Source organism: Telmatherina bonti (genome assembly GCF_933228915.1).
Source record: "Telmatherina bonti genome assembly, chromosome: 2".
NCBI lineage: Eukaryota > Metazoa > Chordata > Actinopteri > Atheriniformes > Telmatherinidae > Telmatherina > Telmatherina bonti.
Window position 1 is genome coordinate 3,236,935 of NC_136620.1, and position 26,471 is coordinate 3,263,405.

General features: G+C 43.9%; 1 protein-coding gene across 1 annotated transcript in view; it reads left to right on the top strand.

Moving 5' to 3' along the window:
- Positions 1-26,471, top strand: part of LOC306762528 (guanine nucleotide-binding protein G(o) subunit alpha) — a gene marked incomplete at both ends in the record, with an annotated part of 249,970 nt that overhangs the window by 195,791 nt on the left and 27,708 nt on the right. The window contains 2 exons of the mRNA XM_079249040.1: positions 2,331-2,459; positions 4,242-4,371. Coding sequence (XP_079105166.1) covers positions 2,331-2,459; positions 4,242-4,371 — 259 coding nt within the window. The remainder of the gene's footprint in view (positions 1-2,330; positions 2,460-4,241; positions 4,372-26,471) is intronic.

The window sequence follows — 26,471 nt, forward strand, 5'->3', positions numbered from 1 at the left end:
TTCATTAAACCGGTATCTGTTCATTAACCCAGTATCTGTTCATTAAACCAGTATCTGTTCATTAAACCAGTATCTGTTCATTAAACCGGTATCTGTTCATTAAACCAGTATCTGTTCATTAAACCAGTATCTGTTCATTAAACCGGTATCTGTTCATTAAACCAGTATCTGTTCATTAAACCGGTATCTGTTCATTAAACCAGTATCTGTTCATTAAACCAGTATCTGTTCATTAAACCGGTATCTGTTCATTAACCCAGTATCTGTTCATTAAACCGGTATCTGTTCATTAAACCGGTATCTGTTCATTAAACCAGTATCTGTTCATTAAACCAGTATCTGTTCATTAAACCGGTATCTGTTCATTAACCCAGTATCTGTTCATTAAACCAGTATCTGTTCATTAACCCGGTATCTGTTCATTAACCCAGTATCTGTTCATTAAACCGGTATCTGTTCATTAAACCGGTATCTGTTCATTAAACCAGTATCTGTTCATTAAACCAGTATCTGTTCATTAAACCGGTATCTGTTCATTAACCCGGTATCTGTTCATTAAACCGGTATCTGTTCATTAAACCGGTATCTGTTCATTAAACCGGTATCTGTTCATTAACCCAGTATCTGTTCATTAAACCAGTATCTGTTCATTAAACCGGTATCTGTTCATTAACCCAGTATCTGTTCATTAAACCAGTATCTGTTCATTAAACCGGTATCTGTTCATTAACCCAGTATCTGTTCATTAAACCAGTATCTGTTCATTAAACCAGTATCTGTTCATTAAACCGGTATCTGTTCATTAAACCGGTATCTGTTCATTAACCCAGTATCTGTTCATTAAACCAGTATCTGTTCATTAAACCGGTATCTGTTCATTAAACCGGTATCTGTTCATTAAACCGGTATCTGTTCATTAAACCAGTATCTGTTCATTAAACCGGTATCTGTTCATTAAACCAGTATCTGTTCATTAAACCGGTATCTGTTCACTAACCCAGTATCTGTTCATTAAACCAGTATCTGTTCATTAAACCAGTATCTGTTCATTAACCCAGTATCTGTTCATTAAACCAGTATCTGTTCATTAAACCGGTATCTGTTCATTAAACCGGTATCTGTTCATTAAACCGGTATCTGTTCATTAAACCGGTATCTGTTCATTAAACCAGTATCTGTTCATTAACCCAGTATCTGTTCATTAAACCGGTATCTGTTCATTAAACCAGTATCTGTTCATTAACCCATTATCTGTTCATTAACCCGGTATCTGTTCATTAAACCGGTATCTGTTCATTAAACCAGTATCTGTTCATTAAACCGGTATCTGTTCATTAAACCGGTATCTGTTCATTAAACCAGTATCTGTTCATTAACCCAGTATCTGTTCATTAACCCGGTATCTGTTCATTAAACCGGTATCTGTTCATTAAACCAGTATCTGTTCATTAACCCAGTATCTGTTCATTAACCCGGTATCTGTTCATTAAACCGGTATCTGTTCATTAAACCGGTATCTGTTCATTAAACCAGTATCTGTTCATTAAACCGGTATCTGTTCATTAACCCAGTATCTGTTCATTAACCCAGTATCTGTTCATTAAACCAGTATCTGTTCATTAAACCGGTATCTGTTCATTAAACCAGTATCTGTTCATTAAACCGGTATCTGTTCATTAAACCGGTATCTGTTCATTAAACCAGTATCTGTTCATTAAACCAGTATCTGTTCATTAACGCCGTATCTGTTCATTAAACCAGTATCTGTTCATTAAACCAGTATCTGTTCATTAAACCAGTATCTGTTCATTAACCCAGTATCTGTTCATTAAACCGGTATCTGTTCATTAAACCGGTATCTGTTCATTAAACCAGTATCTGTTCATTAAACCGGTAAATTGAATTAACTGGTATCCATCCATCCATCCTTCCGTCCGTCCGTCTGTCCATCCGTCCGTCCATCCATTCATCCATCCATCCATCCATCCATCCATCCATCTTACTGACCTCATGAAGGTGTGGTTGTGGGAGGAGAATGTCCATCACAGCAAACCACCAGGACTATAAGGCGAGCGCACCGGCCACTGCTCAGTTTGCTTATGATGCATTCAGGGACCAGACTGCAGGCTGGCGGGCCTTCAGTTTTATGACCTTATATGGGCATTTACATATATATTTATCTGCTGGTTCCTTAATCTCACATAAAGATGAAAACATTATCAGCGTCTGCAAGATTTTAGATGAATCTGATGGCAGTTTTTCTACAAGACCTAATGAAAGAGGATGCTGTGAAACATGTTCGATTTGGTCCTCTGTGTTTCTGTCCACAGCTACCTGGACAGTCTAGATCGTATCGGTGGGGCAGACTACCAGCCCACAGAGCAGGACATTCTGAGGACCCGAGTGAAGACCACCGGGATCGTCGAGACACACTTCACCTTCAAAAACCTCCACTTCAGGTCCATTAACGCCTCCACCAATCAGAGTTCTGTGTGTCTGTGCGCACATACCAGCACTATGATTAATTGGATTGAAAGGTTTAAATAAGTGTCCATATTTATGGAGTAGGATTCAATTAGAACACGGAGCGCTGGGAATGATGACAGATGGGACTGCTGTCATTGCTTGATGGGGAATCCACCCTGCCAGTTTGTTTTAGAATCTTCATCATTTAATCACCGTTTTACATCACACTTGGTGTGCAGAGAAAGAAACGTCTTTAGTTCATCTCCAAATTAATTGCGCTTTTGTGTTGTTTTGTACTGCTTTCGATGTGTAAAAGCTTTAAAACATAGAGGCTAAAATGTTCGGGTTAATATGTTCAGCGTAACACATTCAGGTTAATATGTTCATGCTAACACATTTAGGTTTATATGTTTAGGGTAACACATTCAGGTTCATATGTTCAGGCTAACACATTTAGGTTAACATGTTCAGCGTAACACATTGAGGTTAATATGTTCAGGCTATTATGTTCAGGTTAATATGTTCAGACTAACACATTCAGATTAATATGTTCAGGCTCACACATTCAAGTTAATATGTTCAGACAGGCTAATATGTTCAGGTTAACATGTTCCTTACTAACACGTTGAGGTTAATATGTTCACACTATTGTGTTTAGGTTAAAATGTTCAGGCTAACAACGATGATCAAATCTGAAGTCGGTCCGACCACCAACCCACAATGTTACACAACTAACTCTGAAACTTTCTAGTGGTTTTAGAGCTTCCCTGAGAGAGAGTGGCACGAGAGCAAGTGCCTGTTGGCCGAACCTTCGCCCTTGGGGCCCGGTTGGGCTTAGTTTGAAAGGGTGACCTGGGCTCCACCTTCCGGTGGCTCACCATCTGTGGTAGGAGCCATGGGTATCGGTTGCAATGTGAAGCGGTCACAAGAGGGGAGGACTCTAGTGGTCCAATCTTCCGTTTCAAAAACTGTCTCTAGGGACATTGAATGTCCCTGGAGAATGTCCCTCCTTCCCCACCTCTCTGGTGGGGAAGGAGGGAGCTTGTGAGCTTGTGCGAGAGGTTGAGTGGTTCCGGTTAGAAATAGTTAAACTCAGGCTTGGTGCCTGCACGTTGGGGTTTACCTCAGTAAACTAGAGGGTAGCATCCCTCTCCCTTAGAGATAGGGTGAGGAGCTCGGTCATCCGGGAGGAGATCAGAGTAGAGCCGCTGCTCCTCCGCATCGAGAGGAACCAGTTGAGGTGGCTCGGGCATCTGGTCAGGATGCCTCCTGGACCTCGCTGGTGAGGTGTTCCAGGCATGTCCCTCTGGGAGGAGACCCCGGGGAAGACCCAGGACACGCTGGAGGGATTATATCTCTCGGCTGGCCTGGGAACGCCTCGGGATCCCCCCGCAGAGTGTGTGGGGAGAGGGAAGTCTGGGCTTCCCTGCTTAGGCTGCTGCCCCCGCGACCCGACCCCGGATAAGCGGCAGAAATTGGATGGATGGTTTTTGAGCTTTACAAGTGATTCAATACAACAGAAATAATATTATCACTATCTCGTCTTTCGGTAAAAATGGAGACTATCTGCTTTTCTCTAATCTGTCACATATTTAAACACAGTTTTTCTAAAATTTTAGCCTTTTATATTTTTACAGTTTATTCACTATGATGGAGGCTTCTCACCCTTACATCCTTTTTTATACTCCTCATGCATGTTCTAAAACTGCACTTTATTTCCTCCAATGCTTTTTCTCTCCTGCATAAAGCAGTAAACGCATGTTTGTGTCCACCAGGCTGTTTGATGTGGGAGGTCAGAGGTCAGAGAGGAAGAAGTGGATCCACTGTTTTGAGGATGTGACGGCTATCATATTCTGCGTGGCGCTGAGTGGTTATGACCAGGTGCTCCACGAAGACGAAACCACGGTAAGAAGTTTTAACCCAGCAGCTGTAAATATGGTCGTTTACTCTGAGCGTGGAAGTCTGGAAAAATCTGACAAAAAATGGTAAAACATGAGTATTGGTGGTATACTCACAGATTTAGCTGTGAGAGGTTTACACATCCCCAAACACAGTAATGAGTCGGTGGAAGCAACAATGGCTGCATTCACACTGGTTTGTTTAGGAAAACCTTGCAACAGTGCTTCATGTCTGCTGCTTCTGCAAAAACCTCAAACATCGTGTGTGTGTGTGTGTGTGTGTGTGTGTGTGTGTGTGTGTGTCTGAGTCATTTGTTTCTATGGAAATCATCACCACAGACATACCTGGACCTGTGAAGTGACCTCTTGCAGGAGCAGGTGGACAGAAAACCTCCAGCCAGATGGCATTTCTACAGATTCACATTACAAACAATGTTCTATCAGAGTAGGGCACCATTTAAAGGTATGAAGGACTAATTTCTCCACGAGGTCGACCTCGGCCGCCGTACAGCCTCAAACATACAAACTGATGTAAATGCTCTGCATCCAATGCTATTAATAAGCCTGTAGCGCATCTTGGGTGGGATTCCAAGCTGGAAATGCATGCTCTATTTATGGCAATGTCATTTAACATCCAAGTGGAAATATTTGTAAAACATGTTTCCAAACAGCTCGGGCCCAAACAGGTCCCTTATCCCTTTGTTCTTGTGAGAAATGTTGAAAATGTAACGTCACACTGACATTCTGAGCAGATTGCAGCCATGTTTCACTCGGGGAGAAGATGTCCTATACACAGCTAACAGTGAATATGGGCTTTATATCAGCTCCCCCCTCATCCCCTCAGGAACCACCCACTGAACCTCACAGTAGCACCTACAGGTGATGTCATGGAGGCTACGTCCATCTTTTATATTCAGCCTATGCCGTCAACTTTCAGGCTACCAGCAAATGCTGAAGTTGTAGGCTCCATATTCAACAAACTTAAAATGTTTTGAAAATAACAGGAAGTGACATCATATATAAATCTGTTAATCTACTGGTAAATGCAGACAAGGATCTTTCCAGTTTTGTATTTCAGAAGTGCATGTAAATATGTCAGATTAGATTATTACAGTAATCTAGTTGCTCCCAGACATGATACTAGAATACTCATGTAGACTACTTTTATAAAACACTTATCTGAGAATGTTTTTAATATTTAAGAAAAATTCATGTTTTCACATAAATATTATGAATGGATGTTGAACAGATGAGGTCCACTTGAGACAGTTTGGTTTGTTCAGAATATCTGATGCCTTTCCATAGCAGCTGTAACCTTAAACCACCCTGTACAGGCCTGTCCTTTATCGACTCGTCCTCTACTGACCCGTCCTCTTTTGACCTCTCCCATATAGACTTATTCTTTATCTACCTGTACCATATCGACCCATCCTATGCTCACTTGTGCCGTACGAACCTATCCTTTATTTCTTTATTCTCTACTGACCCATCCTTTATTGACCTGTACCATAGTAATCCAATCTTTATCGGCCATCCTATACTCACTTGTACCATACAGACTCATCCTTTACTGACTTGTCCTCTACTGACCCATCTTTAATCAACCTGTCCCATACAACCTATCCTTCATTCACCTGTACCATACTGACCCGTGACTTATCTACCTGTACCATACTGACCCGTGCCTTATCTACCTGTACCATACTGACCCATGACTTATCTACCTGTACCATACTGACCCATGACTTATCTACTTGTACCATACTGACCCATGACTTATCTACCTGTACCATACTGACCCGTGACTTATCTACCTGTACCATACTGACCCATGACTTATCTACCTGTACCATACTGACCCGTGACTTATCTACTTGGACCATACTGACCCGTGCCTTATCTACCTGTACCATACTGACCCGTGACTTATCTACCTGTACCATACTGACCCATGACTTATCTACCTGTACCATACTGACCCATGACTTATCTACCTGTACCATACTGACCCGTGACTTATCTACCTGTACCATACTGACCCGTGCCTTATCTACCTGTACCATACTGACCCATGACTTATCTACCTGTACCATACTGACCCGTGACTTATCTACCTGTACCATACTGACCCATGACTTATCTACCTGTACCATACTGACCCGTGCCTTATCTACCTGTACCATACTGACCCATGACTTATCTACCTGTACCATACTGACCCGTGACTTATCTACCTGTACCATACTGACCCATGACTTATCTACCTGTACCATACTGACCCGTGACTTATCTACCTGTACCATACTGACCCGTGACTTACCTACCTGTACCATACTGACCCATGACTTATCTACCTGTACCATACTGACCCATGACTTATCTACCTGTACCATACTGACCCATGACTTATCTACCTGTACCATACTGACCCATGACTTATCTACCTGTACCATACTGACCCATGACTTATCTACTTGTACCATACTGACCCGTGACTTATCTACCTGTACCATACTGACCCGTGACTTATCTACCTGTACCATACTGACCCATTATTGATCTACTTGTACCATACTGACCCATGACTTATCTACCTGTACCATACTGACCCGTGACTTATCTACCTGTACCATACTGACCCATTATTGATCTACTTGTACCATACTGACCCGTGACTTATCTACCTGTACCATACTGACCCGTGACTTATCTACCTGTACCATACTGACCCATTATTGATCTACTTGTACCATACTGACCCATGACTTATCTACCTGTACCATACTGACCCGTGACTTATCTACTTGGACCATACTGACCCATGACTTATCTACCTGTACCATACTGACCCGTGACTTATCTACCTGTACCATACTGACCCATGACTTATCTACCTGTACCATACTGACCCGTGACTTATCTACTTGGACCATACTGACCCATGACTTATCTACCTGTACCATACTGACCCATGACTTATCTACCTGTACCATACTGACCCGTGACTTATCTACTTGGACCATACTGACCCATGACTTATCTACCTGTACCATACTGACCCATGACTTATCTACCTGTACCATACTGACCCGTGACTTATCTACTTGGACCATACTGACCCGTGACTTATCTACCTGTACCATACTGACCCGTGACTTATCTACTTGGACCATACTGACCCGTGACTTATCTACCTGTACCATACTGACCCATGACTTATCTACCTGTACCATACTGACCCATGACTTATCTACCTGTACCATACTGACCCATGACTTATCTACCTGTACCATACTGACCCGTGACTTATCTACTTGGACCATACTGACCCGTGCCTTATCTACCTGTACCATACTGACCCATGACTTATCTACCTGTACCATACTGACCCGTGACTTATCTACTTGGACCATACTGACCCGTGACTTATCTACCTGTACCATACTGACCCATGACTTATCTACCTGTACCATACTGACCCATGACTTATCTACTTGGACCATACTGACCCATGACTTATCTACCTGTACCATACTGACCCATGACTTATCTACTTGGACCATACTGACCCGTGACTTATCTACCTGTACCATACTGACCCATGACTTATCTACTTGGACCATACTGACCCATGACTTATCTACCTGTACCATACTGACCCGTGACTTATCTACCTGTACCATACTGACCCATGACTTATCTACCTGTACCATACTGACCCGTGACTTATCTACTTGGACCATACTGACCCATGACTTATCTACCTGTACCATACTGACCCATGACTTATCTACCTGTACCATACTGACCCGTGACTTATCTACTTGGACCATACTGACCCATGACTTATCTACCTGTACCATACTGACCCATGACTTATCTACCTGTACCATACTGACCCGTGACTTATCTACTTGGACCATACTGACCCGTGACTTATCTACCTGTACCATACTGACCCGTGACTTATCTACTTGGACCATACTGACCCGTGACTTATCTACCTGTACCATACTGACCCATGACTTATCTACCTGTACCATACTGACCCATGACTTATCTACCTGTACCATACTGACCCATGACTTATCTACCTGTACCATACTGACCCGTGACTTATCTACTTGGACCATACTGACCCGTGCCTTATCTACCTGTACCATACTGACCCATGACTTATCTACCTGTACCATACTGACCCGTGACTTATCTACTTGGACCATACTGACCCGTGACTTATCTACCTGTACCATACTGACCCATGACTTATCTACCTGTACCATACTGACCCATGACTTATCTACCTGTACCATACTGACCCGTGACTTATCTACTTGGACCATACTGACCCGTGCCTTATCTACCTGTACCATACTGACCCATGACTTATCTACCTGTACCATACTGACCCATGACTTATCTACCTGTACCATACTGACCCATGACTTATCTACCTGTACCATACTGACCCATGACTTATCTACCTGTACCATACTGACCCGTGACTTATCTACCTGTACCATACTGACCCATGACTTATCTACCTGTACCAACTGACCCATGACTTATCTACTTGGACCATACTGACCCGTGACTTATCTACCTGTACCATACTGACCCATGACTTATCTACCTGTACCATACTGACCCATGACTTATCTACCTGTACCATACTGACCCATGACTTATCTACCTGTACCATACTGACCCATGACTTATCTACTTGGACCATACTGACCCGTGACTTATCTACCTGTACCATACTGACCCATGACTTATCTACCTGTACCATACTGACCCGTGACTTATCTACCTGTACCATACTGACCCATGACTTATCTACCTGTACCATACTGACCCATGACTTATCTACCTGTACCATACTGACCCATGACTTATCTACCTGTACCATACTGACCCATGACTTATCTACTTGGACCATACTGACCCATGACTTATCTACCTGTACCATACTGACCCATGACTTATCTACTTGGACCATACTGACCCGTGACTTATCTACCTGTACCATACTGACCCATGACTTATCTACCTGTACCATACTGACCCATGACTTATCTACCTGTACCATACTGACCCGTGACTTATCTACCTGTACCATACTGACCCATGACTTATCTACCTGTACCATACTGACCCGTGACTTATCTACCTTTACCATACTGACCCTTGACTTATCTACCTGTACCATACTGACCCGTGACTTATCTACCTGTACCATACTGACCCATGACTTATCTACTTGTACCATACTGACCCGTGCCTTATCTACCTGTACCATACTGACCCGTGACTTATCTACCTGTACCATACTGACCCGTGCCTTATCTACTTGTACCATACTGACCCATGACTTATTTACCTGTACCATACTGACCCATGACTTATCTACCTGTACCATACTGACCCTTGACTTATCTACCTGTACCATACTGACCCGTGACTTATCTACCTGTACCATACTGACCCGTGACTTATCTACTTGTACCATACTGACCCGTGACTTATCTACCTGTACCATACTGACCCGTGACTTATCTACCTGTACCATACTGACCCGTGACTTATCTACCTGTACCATACTGACCCATGACTTATCTACTTGGACCATACTGACCCATGACTTATCTACCTGTACCATACTGACCCATGACTTATCTACCTGTACCATACTGACCCGTGCCTTATCTACTTGGACCATACTGACCCATGACTTATTTACCTGTACCATACTGACCCATGACTTATCTACCTGTACCATACTGACCCGTGACTTATCTACCTGTACCATACTGACCCATGACTTATCTACTTGGACCATACTGACCCGTGCCCTATCTACCTATACCATACTGACCCATGACTTATCTACCTGTACCATACTGACCCATGACTTATCTACTTGGACCATACTGACCCGTGACTTATCTACCTGGACCAACTGACCCATGACTTATCTACTTGGACCATACTGACCCGTGACTTATCTACCTGTACCATACTGACCCGTGACTTATCTACCTGTACCATACTGACCCATGACTTATCTACTTGGACCATACTGACCCGTGACTTATCTACCTGGACCATACTGACCCGTGACTTATCTACTTGGACCATACTGACCCATGACTTATCTACCTGTACCATACTGACCCGTGACTTATCTACTTGGACCATACTGACCCGTGACTTATCTACCTGTACCATACTGACCCATGACTTATCTACCTGTACCATACTGACCCATGACTTATCTACCTGTACCATACTGACCCATGACTTATCTACCTGTACCATACTGACCCATGACTTATCTACCTGTACCATACTGACCCATGACTTATCTACCTGTACCATACTGACCCATGACTTATCTACTTGGACCATACTGACCCGTGACTTATCTACCTGTACCATACTGACCCATGACTTATCTACCTGTACCATACTGACCCGTGACTTATCTACTTGGACCATACTGACCCATGACTTATCTACCTGTACCATACTGACCCGTGACTTATCTACCTGTACCATACTGACCCATGACTTATCTACCTGTACCATACTGACCCGTGACTTATCTACCTGTACCATACTGACCCTTGACTTATCTACCTGTACCATACTGACCCTTGACTTATCTACCTGTACCATACTGACCCTTGACTTATCTACCTGTACCATACTGACCCGTGAATTATCTCCTTGTACCATACCGACCCATGACTTATCTACTTGTACCATATTGACCCATGACTTATATACCTGTACCATACTGACCCATGACTTATCTACCTGTACCATACTGACCCGTGCCTTATCTACTTGTACCATACTGACCCATGACTTATCTACCTGTATCATACCGACCCGTGACTTATCTACTTGTACCATACTGACCCATGACTTATCTACCTGTACCATACTGACCCATGACTTATCTACCTGTACCATACTGACCCGTGACTTATCTACTTGTACCATACTGACCCATGACTTATCTACCTGTACCATACTGACCCGTGACTTATCTACTTGGACCATACTGACCCATGACTTATCTACCTGTACCATACTGACCCGTGACTTATCTACTTGGACCATACTGACCCGTGACTTATCTACCTGTACCATACTGACCCATGACTTATCTACTTGGACCATACTGACCCGTGACTTATCTACTTGGACCATACTGACCCGTGACTTATCTACCTGTACCATACTGACCCATGACTTATCTACCTGTACCATACTGACCCATGACTTATCTACCTGTACCATACTGACCCATGACTTATCTACCTGTACCATACTGACCCGTGACTTATCTACTTGGACCATACTGACCCGTGACTTAACTACCTGTACCATACTGACCCATGACTTATCTACCTGTACCATACTGACCCTTGACTTATCTACCTGTACCATACTGACCCGTGACTTATCTACCTGTACCATACTGACCCATGACTTATCTACCTGTACCATACTGACCCGTGACTTATCTACTTGGACCATACTGACCCGTGACTTATCTACCTGTACCATACTGACCCGTGACTTATCTACCTGTACCATACTGACCCTTGACTTATCTACCTGTACCATACTGACCCATGACTTATCTGCCTGTACCATACTGACCCTTGACTTATCTACCTGTACCATACTGACCCGTGAATTATCTCCTTGTACCATACCGACCCATGACTTATCTACTTGTACCATATTGACCCATGACTTATATACCTGTACCATACTGACCCATGACTTATCTACCTGTACCATACTGACCCGTGCCTTATCTACTTGTACCATACTGACCCATGACTTATCTACCTGTATCATACCGACCCGTGACTTATCTACTTGTACCATACTGACCCATGACTTATCTACCTGTACCATACTGACCCATGACTTATCTACCTGTACCATACTGACCCGTGACTTATCTACTTGTACCATACTGACCCATGACTTATCTACCTGTACCATACTGACCCGTGACTTATCTACTTGGACCATACTGACCCATGACTTATCTACCTGTACCATACTGACCCGTGACTTATCTACTTGGACCATACTGACCCGTGACTTATCTACCTGTACCATACTGACCCATGACTTATCTACTTGGACCATACTGACCCGTGACTTATCTACTTGGACCATACTGACCCGTGACTTATCTACCTGTACCATACTGACCCATGACTTATCTACCTGTACCATACTGACCCATGACTTATCTACCTGTACCATACTGACCCATGACTTATCTACCTGTACCATACTGACCCATGACTTATCTACTTGGACCATACTGACCCGTGACTTAACTACCTGTACCATACTGACCCATGACTTATCTACCTGTACCATACTGACCCGTGACTTATCTACCTGTACCATACTGACCCATGACTTATCTACCTGTACCATACTGACCCGTGACTTATCTACTTGGACCATACTGACCCGTGACTTATCTACCTGTACCATACTGACCCGTGACTTATCTACTTGGACCATACTGACCCGTGACTTATCTACCTGTACCATACTGACCCATTATTGATCTACTTGTACCATACTGACCCATGACTTATCTACCTGTACCATACTGACCCGTGACTTATCTACCTGTACCATACTGACCCATTATTGATCTACTTGTACCATACTGACCCATGACTTATCTACTTGTACCATACTGACCCGTGACTTATCTACCTGTACCATACTGACCCGTGACTTATCTACCTGTACCATACTGACCCATTATTGATCTACTTGTACCATACTGACCCATGACTTATCTACCTGTACCATACTGACCCGTGACTTATCTACTTGGACCATACTGACCCATGACTTATCTACCTGTACCATACTGACTCGTGACTTATCTACCTGTACCATACTGACCCATGACTTATCTACCTGTACCATACTGACCCGTGACTTATCTACTTGGACCATACTGACCCATGACTTATCTACCTGTACCATACTGACCCATGACTTATCTACCTGTACCATACTGACCCGTGACTTATCTACTTGGACCATACTGACCCATGACTTATCTACCTGTACCATACTGACCCATGACTTATCTACCTGTACCATACTGACCCGTGACTTATCTACTTGGACCATACTGACCCGTGACTTATCTACCTGTACCATACTGACCCGTGACTTATCTACTTGGACCATACTGACCCGTGACTTATCTACCTGTACCATACTGACCCATGACTTATCTACCTGTACCATACTGACCCATGACTTATCTACCTGTACCATACTGACCCATGACTTATCTACCTGTACCATACTGACCCGTGACTTATCTACTTGGACCATACTGACCCGTGCCTTATCTACCTGTACCATACTGACCCATGACTTATCTACCTGTACCATACTGACCCGTGACTTATCTACTTGGACCATACTGACCCGTGACTTATCTACCTGTACCATACTGACCCATGACTTATCTACCTGTACCATACTGACCCATGACTTATCTACCTGTACCATACTGACCCGTGACTTATCTACTTGGACCATACTGACCCGTGCCTTATCTACCTGTACCATACTGACCCATGACTTATCTACCTGTACCATACTGACCCATGACTTATCTACCTGTACCATACTGACCCATGACTTATCTACCTGTACCATACTGACCCATGACTTATCTACCTGTACCATACTGACCCATGACTTATCTACCTGTACCATACTGACCCGTGACTTATCTACCTGTACCATACTGACCCATGACTTATCTACCTGTACCAACTGACCCATGACTTATCTACTTGGACCATACTGACCCGTGACTTATCTACCTGTACCATACTGACCCATGACTTATCTACCTGTACCATACTGACCCATGACTTATCTACCTGTACCATACTGACCCATGACTTATCTACTTGGACCATACTGACCCGTGACTTATCTACCTGTACCATACTGACCCATGACTTATCTACCTGTACCATACTGACCCATGACTTATCTACCTGTACCATACTGACCCGTGACTTATCTACCTGTACCATACTGACCCATGACTTATCTACCTGTACCATACTGACCCGTGACTTATCTACCTTTACCATACTGACCCTTGACTTATCTACCTGTACCATACTGACCCGTGACTTATCTACCTGTACCATACTGACCCATGACTTATCTACTTGTACCATACTGACCCCTGCCTTATCTACCTGTACCATACTGACCCGTGACTTATCTACCTGTACCATACTGACCCGTGCCTTATCTACTTGTACCATACTGACCCATGACTTATTTACCTGTACCATACTGACCCATGACTTATCTACCTGTACCATACTGACCCTTGACTTATCTACCTGTACCATACTGACCCGTGACTTATCTACCTGTACCATACTGACCCGTGACTTATCTACTTGTACCATACTGACCCGTGCCTTATCTACCTGTACCATACTGACCCGTGACTTATCTACCTGTACCATACTGACCCGTGACTTATCTACCTGTACCATACTGACCCATGACTTATCTACTTGGACCATACTGACCCATGACTTATCTACCTGTACCATACTGACCCATGACTTATCTACCTGTACCATACTGACCCGTGCCTTATCTACTTGGACCATACTGACCCATGACTTATTTACCTGTACCATACTGACCCATGACTTATCTACCTGTACCATACTGACCCGTGACTTATCTACCTGTACCATACTGACCCATGACTTATCTACCTGTACCATACTGACCCTTGACTTATCTACCTGTACCATACTGACCCTTGACTTATCTCCTTTTACCATACCGACCCATGACTTATCTACTTGTACCATACTGACCCATGACTTATATACCTGTACCATACTGACCCATGACTTATCTACCTGTACCATACTGACCCGTGCCTTATCTACTTGTACCATACTGACCCATGACTTATCTACCTGTATCATACCGACCCGTGACTTATCTACTTGTACCATACTGACCCATGACTTATATACCTGTACCATACTGACCCATGACTTATCTACCTGTACCATACTGACCCGTGCCTTATCTACTTGTACCATACTGACCCATGACTTATCTACCTGTATCATACCGACCCGTGACTTATCTACTTGTACCATACTGACCCATGACTTATCTACTTGTACCATACTGACCCATGACTTATCTACCTGTATCATACCGACCCGTGACTTATCTACTTGTACCATACTGACCCATGACTTATCTACCTGTACCATACTGACCCATGACTTATCTACCTGTACCATACTGACCCATGACTTATCTACCTGTACCATACTGACCCATGACTTATCTACCTGTACCATACTGACCCATGACTTATCTACTTGGACCATACTGACCCGTGACTTATCTACCTGTACCATACTGACCCATGACTTATCTACCTGTACCATACTGACCCATGACTTATCTACCTGTACCATACTGACCCGTGACTTATCTACCTGTACCATACTGACCCATGACTTATCTACCTGTACCATACTGACCCGTGACTTATCTACCTTTACCATACTGACCCTTGACTTATCTACCTGTACCATACTGACCCGTGACTTATCTACCTGTACCATACTGACCCGTGACTTATCTACCTGTACCATACTGACCCGTGACTTATCTACCTGTACCATACTGACCCATGACTTATCTACTTGTACCATACTGACCCCTGCCTTATCTACCTGTACCATACTGACCCGTGACTTATCTACCTGTACCATACTGACCCGTGACTTATCTACCTGTACCATACTGACCCGTGACTTATCTACCTGTACCATACTGACCCATGACTTATCTACTTGTACCATACTGACCCCTGCCTTATCTACCTGTACCATACTGACCCGTGACTTATCTACCTGTACCATACTGACCCGTGCCTTATCTACTTGTACCATACTGACCCATGACTTATTTACCTGTACCATACTGACCCATGACTTATCTACCTGTACCATACTGACCCTTGACTTATCTACCTGTACCATACTGACCCGTGACTTATCTACCTGTACCATACTGACCCGTGACTTATCTACTTATACCATACTGACCCGTGCCTTATCTACCTGTACCATACTGACCCGTGACTTATCTACCTGTACCATACTGACCCGTGACTTATCTACCTGTACCATACTGACCCATGACTTATCTACTTGGACCATACTGACCCATGACTTATCTACCTGTACCATACTGACCCATGACTTATCTACCTGTACCATACTGACCCGTGCCTTATCTACTTGGACCATACTGACCCATGACTTATTTACCTGTACCATACTGACCCATGACTTATCTACCTGTACCATACTGACCCGTGACTTATCTACCTGTACCATACTGACCCATGACTTATCTACCTGTACCATACTGACCCTTGACTTATCTACCTGTACCATACTGACCCTTGACTTATCTCCTTTTACCATACCGACCCATGACTTATCTACTTGTACCATACTGACCCATGACTTATATACCTGTACCATACTGACCCATGACTTATCTACCTGTACCATACTGACCCGTGCCTTATCTACTTGTACCATACTGACCCATGACTTATCTACCTGTATCATACCGACCCGTGACTTATCTACTTGTACCATACTGACCCATGACTTATATACCTGTACCATACTGACCCATGACTTATCTACCTGTACCATACTGACCCGTGCCTTATCTACTTGTACCATACTGACCCATGACTTATCTACCTGTATCATACCGACCCGTGACTTATCTACTTGTACCATACTGACCCATGACTTATCTACTTGTACCATACTGACCCATGACTTATCTACCTGTATCATACCGACCCGTGACTTATCTACTTGTACCATACTGACCCATGACTTATCTACCTGTACCATACTGACCCATGACTTATCTACCTGTACCATACTGACCCGTGACTTATCTACTTGTACCATACTGACCCATGACTTATCTACCTGTACCATACTGACCCGTGACTTATCTACTTGGACCATACTGACCCGTGACTTATCTACCTGTACCATACTGACCCATGACTTATCTACCTGTACCATACTGACCCGTGACTTATCTACTTGGACCATACTGACCCGTGACTTATCTACCTGTACCATACTGACCCATGACTTATCTGCTTGGACCATACTGACCCGTGACTTATCTACTTGGACCATACTGACCCGTGACTTATCTACCTGTACCATACTGACCCATGACTTATCTACCTGTACCATACTGACCCATGACTTATCTACCTGTACCATACTGACCCGTGACTTATCTACTTGGACCATACTGACCCGTGACTTATCTACCTGTACCATACTGACCCATGACTTATCTACCTGTACCATACTGACCCATGACTTATCTACCTGTACCATACTGACCCGTGACTTATCTACTTGGACCATACTGACCCATGACTTATCTACCTGTACCATACTGACCCATGACTTATCTACCTGTACCATACTGACCCATGAGTTATCTACCTGTACCATACTGACCCATGACTTATCTACCTGTACCATACTGACCCATGACTTATCTACCTGTACCATACTGACCCATGACTTATCTACTTGGACCATACTGACCCGTGACTTATCTACCTGGACCAACTGACCCATGACTTATCTACTTGGACCATACTGACCCGTGACTTATCTACCTGTACCATACTGACCCGTGACTTATCTACTTGGACCATACTGACCCGTGACTTATCTACCTGTACCATACTGACCCGTGACTTATCTACTTGGACCATACTGACCCGTGACTTATCTACCTGTACCATACTGACCCATGACTTATCTACCTGTACCATACTGACCCATGACTTATCTACCTGTACCATACTGACCCGTGCCTTATCTACTTGTACCATACTGACCCATGACTTATCTACCTGTATCATACCGACCCGTGACTTATCTACTTGTACCATACTGACCCATGACTTATCTACCTGTACCATACTGACCCATGACTTATCTACCTGTACCATACTGACCCGTGACTTATCTACTTGTACCATACTGACCCATGACTTATCTACCTGTACCATACTGACCCGTGACTTATCTACTTGGACCATACTGACCCATGACTTATCTACCTGTACCATACTGACCCGTGACTTATCTACTTGGACCATACTGACCCGTGACTTATCTACCTGTACCATACTGACCCATGACTTATCTACTTGGACCATACTGACCCGTGACTTATCTACTTGGACCATACTGACCCGTGACTTATCTACCTGTACCATACTGACCCATGACTTATCTACCTGTACCATACTGACCCATGACTTATCTACCTGTACCATACTGACCCATGACTTATCTACCTGTACCATACTGACCCGTGACTTATCTACTTGGACCATACTGACCCGTGACTTAACTACCTGTACCATACTGACCCATGACTTATCTACCTGTACCATACTGACCCTTGACTTATCTACCTGTACCATACTGACCCGTGACTTATCTACCTGTACCATACTGACCCATGACTTATCTACCTGTACCATACTGACCCGTGACTTATCTACTTGGACCATACTGACCCGTGACTTATCTACCTGTACCATACTGACCCGTGACTTATCTACCTGTACCATACTGACCCTTGACTTATCTACCTGTACCATACTGACCCTTGACTTATCTGCCTGTACCATACTGACCCTTGACTTATCTACCTGTACCATACTGACCCGTGAATTATCTCCTTGTACCATACCGACCCATGACTTATCTACTTGTACCATATTGACCCATGACTTATATACCTGTACCATACTGACCCATGACTTATCTACCTGTACCATACTGACCCGTGCCTTATCTACTTGTACCATACTGACCCATGACTTATCTACCTGTATCATACCGACCCGTGACTTATCTACTTGTACCATACTGACCCATGACTTATCTACCTGTACCATACTGACCCATGACTTATCTACCTGTACCATACTGACCCGTGACTTATCTACTTGTACCATACTGACCCATGACTTATCTACCTGTACCATACTGACCCGTGACTTATCTACTTGGACCATACTGACCCATGACTTATCTACCTGTACCATACTGACCCGTGACTTATCTACTTGGACCATACTGACCCGTGACTTATCTACCTGTACCATACTGACCCATGACTTATCTACTTGGACCATACTGACCCGTGACTTATCTACTTGGACCATACTGACCCGTGACTTATCTACCTGTACCATACTGACCCATGACTTATCTACCTGTACCATACTGACCCATGACTTATCTACCTGTACCATACTGACCCATGACTTATCTACCTGTACCATACTGACCCGTGACTTATCTACTTGGACCATACTGACCCGTGACTTAACTACCTGTACCATACTGACCCATGACTTATCTACCTGTACCATACTGACCCTTGACTTATCTACCTGTACCATACTGACCCGTGACTTATCTACCTGTACCATACTGACCCATGACTTATCTACCTGTACCATACTGACCCGTGACTTATCTACTTGGACCATACTGACCCGTGACTTATCTACCTGTACCATACTGACCCGTGACTTATCTACTTGGACCATACTGACCCGTGACTTATCTACCTGTACCATACTGACCCGTGACTTATCTACTTGGACCATACTGACCCGTGACTTATCTACTTGGACCATACTGACCCGTGACTTATCTACTTGGACCATACTGACCCGTGACTTATCTACTTGGACCATACTGACCCATGACTTATCTACCTGTACCATACTGACCCATGACTTATCTACCTGTACCATACTGACCCATGACTTATCTACCTGTACCATACTGACCCATGACTTATCTACCTGTACCATACTGACCCTTGACTTATCTACCTGTACCATACTGACCCGTGACTTATCTACCTGTACCATACTGACCCATGACTTATCTACCTGTACCATACTGACCCGTGACTTATCTACTTGGACCATACTGACCCGTGACTTATCTACCTGTACCATACTGACCCGTGACTTATCTACCTGTACCATACTGACCCGTGACTTATCTACTTGGACCATACTGACCCGTGACTTATCTACTTGGACCATACTGACCCGTGACTTATCTACTTGGACCATACTGACCCGTGACTTATCTACCTGTACCATACTGACCCATGACTTATCTACCTGTACCATACTGACCCATGACTTATCTACCTGTACCATACTGACCCATGACTTATCTACCTGTACCATACTGACCCGTGACTTATCTACTTGGACCATACTGACCCATGCCTTATCTACCTGTACCATACTGACCCATGACTTATCTACCTGGACCATACTGACCCATGACTTATCTACCTGTACCATACTGACCCATGACTTGTCTACCTGTACCATACTGACCCGTGACTTATCTACTTGGACCATACTGACCCGTGACTTATCTACCTGTACCATACTGACCCATGACTTATCTACTTGGAACATACTGACCCGTGACTTATCTACCTGGACCAACTGACCCATGACTTATCTACTTGGACCATACTGACCCGTGCCTTATCTACCTATACCATACTGACCCATGACTTGTCTACCTGTACCATACTGACCCGTGACTTATCTACTTGGACCATACTGACCCGTGACTTATCTACCTGTACCATACTGACCCGTGACTTATCTACTTGGACCATACTGACCCATGACTTATCTACCTGTACCATACTGACCCATGACTTATCTACCTGTACCATACTGACCCATGACTTATCTACCTGTACCATACTGACCCGTGACTTATCTACCTGTACCATACTGACCCATGACTTATCTACCTGTACCATACTGACCCATGACTTATCTACTTGGACCATACTGACCCGTGACTTATCTACCTGTACCATACTGACCCATGACTTATCTACCTGTACCATACTGACCCGTGACTTATCTACTTGGACCATACTGACCCATGACTTATCTACCTGTACCATACTGACCCGTGACTTATCTACCTGTACCATACTGACCCATGACTTATCTACCTGTACCATACTGACCCGTGACTTATCTACCTGTACCATACTGACCCTTGACTTATCTACCTGTACCATACTGACCCTTGACTTATCTACCTGTACCATACTGACCCTTGACTTATCTACCTGTACCATACTGACCCGTCACTTATCTCCTTGTACCATACCGACCCATGACTTATCTACTTGTACCATACTGACCCATGACTTATATACCTGTACCATACTGACCCATGACTTATCTACCTGTACCATACTGACCCGTGCCTTATCTACTTGTACCATACCGACCCATGACTTATCTACCTGTACCATACTGACCCATGACTTATCTACCTGTACCATACTGACCCGTGACTTATCTACTTGTACCATACTGACCCATGACTTATCTACCTGTACCATACTGACCCGTGACTTATCTACTTGGACCATACTGACCCGTGACTTATCTACCTGTACCATACTGACCCATGACTTATCTACCTGTACCATTCTGACCCGTGACTTATCTACTTGGACCATACTGACCCGTGACTTATCTACCTGTACCATACTGACCCATGACTTATCTACTTGTACCATACTGACCCATGACTTATCTACCTGTACCATACTGACCCATGACTTATCTACCTGTACCATACTGACCCATGACTTATCTACCTGTACCATACTGACCCATGACTTATCTACCTGTACCATACTGACCCGTGACTTATCTACCTGTACCATACTGACCCGTGACTTATCTACCTGTACCATACTGACCCGTGACTTATCTACCTGTACCATACTGACCCATGACTTATCTACCTGTACCATACTGACCCGTGACTTATCTACTTGGACCATACTGACCCGTGACTTATCTACCTGTACCATACTGACCCATGACTTATCTACCTGTACCATACTGACCCATGACTTATCTACTTGGACCATACTGACCCGTGACTTATCTACCTGTACCATACTGACCCATGACTTATCTACCTGTACCATTCTGACCCGTGACTTATCTACTTGGACCATACTGACCCGTGACTTATCTACCTGTACCATACTGACCCATGACTTATCTACTTGTACCATACTGACCCATGACTTATCTACCTGTACCATACTGACCCATGACTTATCTACCTGTACCATACTGACCCATGACTTATCTACCTGTACCATACTGACCCGTGACTTATCTACCTGTACCATACTGACCCGTGACTTATCTACCTGTACCATACTGACCCGTGACTTATCTACCTGTACCATACTGACCCATGACTTATCTACCTGTACCATACTGACCCATGACTTATCTACCTGTACCATACTGACCCGTGACTTATCTACTTGGACCATACTGACCCGTGACTTATCTACCTGTACCATACTGACCCATGACTTATCTACCTGTACCATACTGACCCATGACTTATCTACTTGGAACATACTGACCCGTGACTTATCTACCTGGACCAACTGACCCATGACTTATCTACTTGGACCATACTGACCCGTGCCTTATCTACCTATACCATACTGACCCATGACTTGTCTACCTGTACCATACTGACCCGTGACTTATCTACTTGTACCATACTGACCCGTGACTTATCTACCTGTACCATACTGACCCATGACTTATCTACTTGTACCATACTGACCCGTGACTTATCTACCTGTACCATACTGACCCGTGACTTATCTACTTGGACCATACTGACCCATGACTTATCTACCTGTACCATACTGACCCATGACTTATCTACTTGTACCATACTGACCCGTGACTTATCTACCTGTACCATACTGACCCGTGACTTATCTACCTGTACCATACTGACCCATTATTGATCTACTTGTACCATACTGACCCATTACTTATCTACTTGTACCATACTGACCCATGACTTATCTGCCTGTACCATACTGACCCGTGACTTATCTACCTGTACCATACTGACCCATGACTTATCTACCTGTACCATACTGACCCGTGACTTATCTACCTGTACCATACTGACCCGTGACTTATCTACCTGTACCATACTGACCCGTGACTTATCTACCTGTACCATACTGACCCATGACTTATCAACTTGTACCATACTGACCCGTGACTTATCTACCTGTACCATACTGACCCGTGACTTATCTACCTGTACCATACTGACCCGTGACTTATCTACCTGTACCATACTGACCCATGACTTATCTACCTGTACCATACTGACCCGTGACTTATCTACCTGTACCATACTGACCCGTGACTTATCTACCTGTACCATACTGACCCGTGACTTATCTACCTGAACCATACTGACCCATGACTTATCTACCTGTACCATACTGACCCATGACTTATCTACCTGTACCATACTGACCCATGACTTATCAACTTGTACCATACTGACCCATGACTTATCTACCTGTACCATACTGACCCGTGACTTATCTACCTGTACCATACTGACCCGTGACTTATCTACCTGTACCATACTGACCCGTGACTTATCTACCTGTACCATACTGACCCATTATTGATCTACTTGTACCATACTGACCCATGACTTATCTACTTGTACCATACTGACCCATGACTTATCTACTTGGAACATACTGACCCGTGACTTATCTACCTGGACCAACTGACCCATGACTTATCTACTTGGACCATACTGACCCGTGCCTTATCTACCTATACCATACTGACCCATGACTTGTCTACCTGTACCATACTGACCCGTGACTTATCTACTTGGACCATACTGACCCGTGACTTATCTACCTGTACCATACTGACCCGTGACTTATCTACTATGACCATACTGACCCGTGACTTATCTACCTGTACCATACTGACCCATGACTTATCTACCTGTACCATACTGACCCATGACTTATCTACCTGTACCATACTGACCCATGACTTATCTACCTGTACCATACTGACCCGTGACTTATCTACTTGGACCATACTGACCCGTGACTTATCTACCTGTACCATACTGACCCATGACTTATCTACCTGTACCATACTGACCCATGACTTATCTACTTGTACCATACTGACCCGTGACTTATCTACCTGTACCATACTGACCCGTGACTTATCTACCTGTACCATACTGACCCATGACTTATCTACCTGTACCATACTGACCCGTGACTTATCTACCTGTACCATACTGACCCGTGACTTATCTACCTGTACCATACTGACCCGTGACTTATCTACCTGAACCATACTGACCCATGACTTATCTACCTGTACCATACTGACCCATGACTTATCTACCTGTACCATACTGACCCATGACTTATCAACTTGTACCATACTGACCCATGACTTATCTACCTGTACCATACTGACCCGTGACTTATCTACCTGTACCATACTGACCCGTGACTTATCTACCTGTACCATACTGACCCGTGACTTATCTACCTGTACCATACTGACCCATTATTGATCTACTTGTACCATACTGACCCATGACTTATCTACTTGTACCATACTGACCCATGACTTATCTACTTGGAACATACTGACCCGTGACTTATCTACCTGGACCAACTGACCCATGACTTATCTACTTGGACCATACTGACCCGTGCCTTATCTACCTATACCATACTGACCCATGACTTGTCTACCTGTACCATACTGACCCGTGACTTATCTACTTGGACCATACTGACCCGTGACTTATCTACCTGTACCATACTGACCCGTGACTTATCTACTATGACCATACTGACCCGTGACTTATCTACCTGTACCATACTGACCCATGACTTATCTACCTGTACCATACTGACCCATGACTTATCTACCTGTACCATACTGACCCATGACTTATCTACCTGTACCATACTGACCCGTGACTTATCTACCTGTACCATACTGACCCATGACTTATCTACCTGTACCATACTGACCCATGACTTATCTACTTGGACCATACTGACCCGTGACTTATCTACCTGTACCATACTGACCCATGACTTATCTACCTGTACCATACTGACCCGTGACTTATCTACTTGGACCATACTGACCCATGACTTATCTACCTGTACCATACTGACCCGTGACTTATCTACCTGTACCATACTGACCCGTGACTTATCTACCTGTACCATACTGACCCGTGACTTATCTACCTGTACCATACTGACCCTTGACTTATCTACCTGTACCATACTGACCCTTGACTTATCTACCTGTACCATACTGACCCTTGACTTATCTACCTGTACCATACTGACCCGTCACTTATCTCCTTGTACCATACCGACCCATGACTTATCTACTTGTACCATACTGACCCATGACTTATATACCTGTACCATACTGACCCATGACTTATCTACCTGTACCATACTGACCCGTGACTTATCTACCTGTACCATACTGACCCATGACTTATCTACCTGTACCATTCTGACCCGTGACTTATCTACTTGGACCATACTGACCCGTGACTTATCTACCTGTACCATACTGACCCATGACTTATCTACTTGTACCATACTGACCCATGACTTATCTACCTGTACCATACTGACCCATGACTTATCTACCTGTACCATACTGACCCATAACTTATCTACCTGTACCATACTGACCCATGACTTATCTACCTGTACCATACTGACCCGTGACTTATCTACCTGTACCATACTGACCCGTGACTTATCTACCTGTACCATACTGACCCGTGACTTATCTACCTGTACCATACTGACCCATGACTTATCTACCTGTACCATACTGACCCATGACTTATCTACCTGTACCATACTGACCCGTGACTTATCTACTTGGACCATACTGACCCGTGA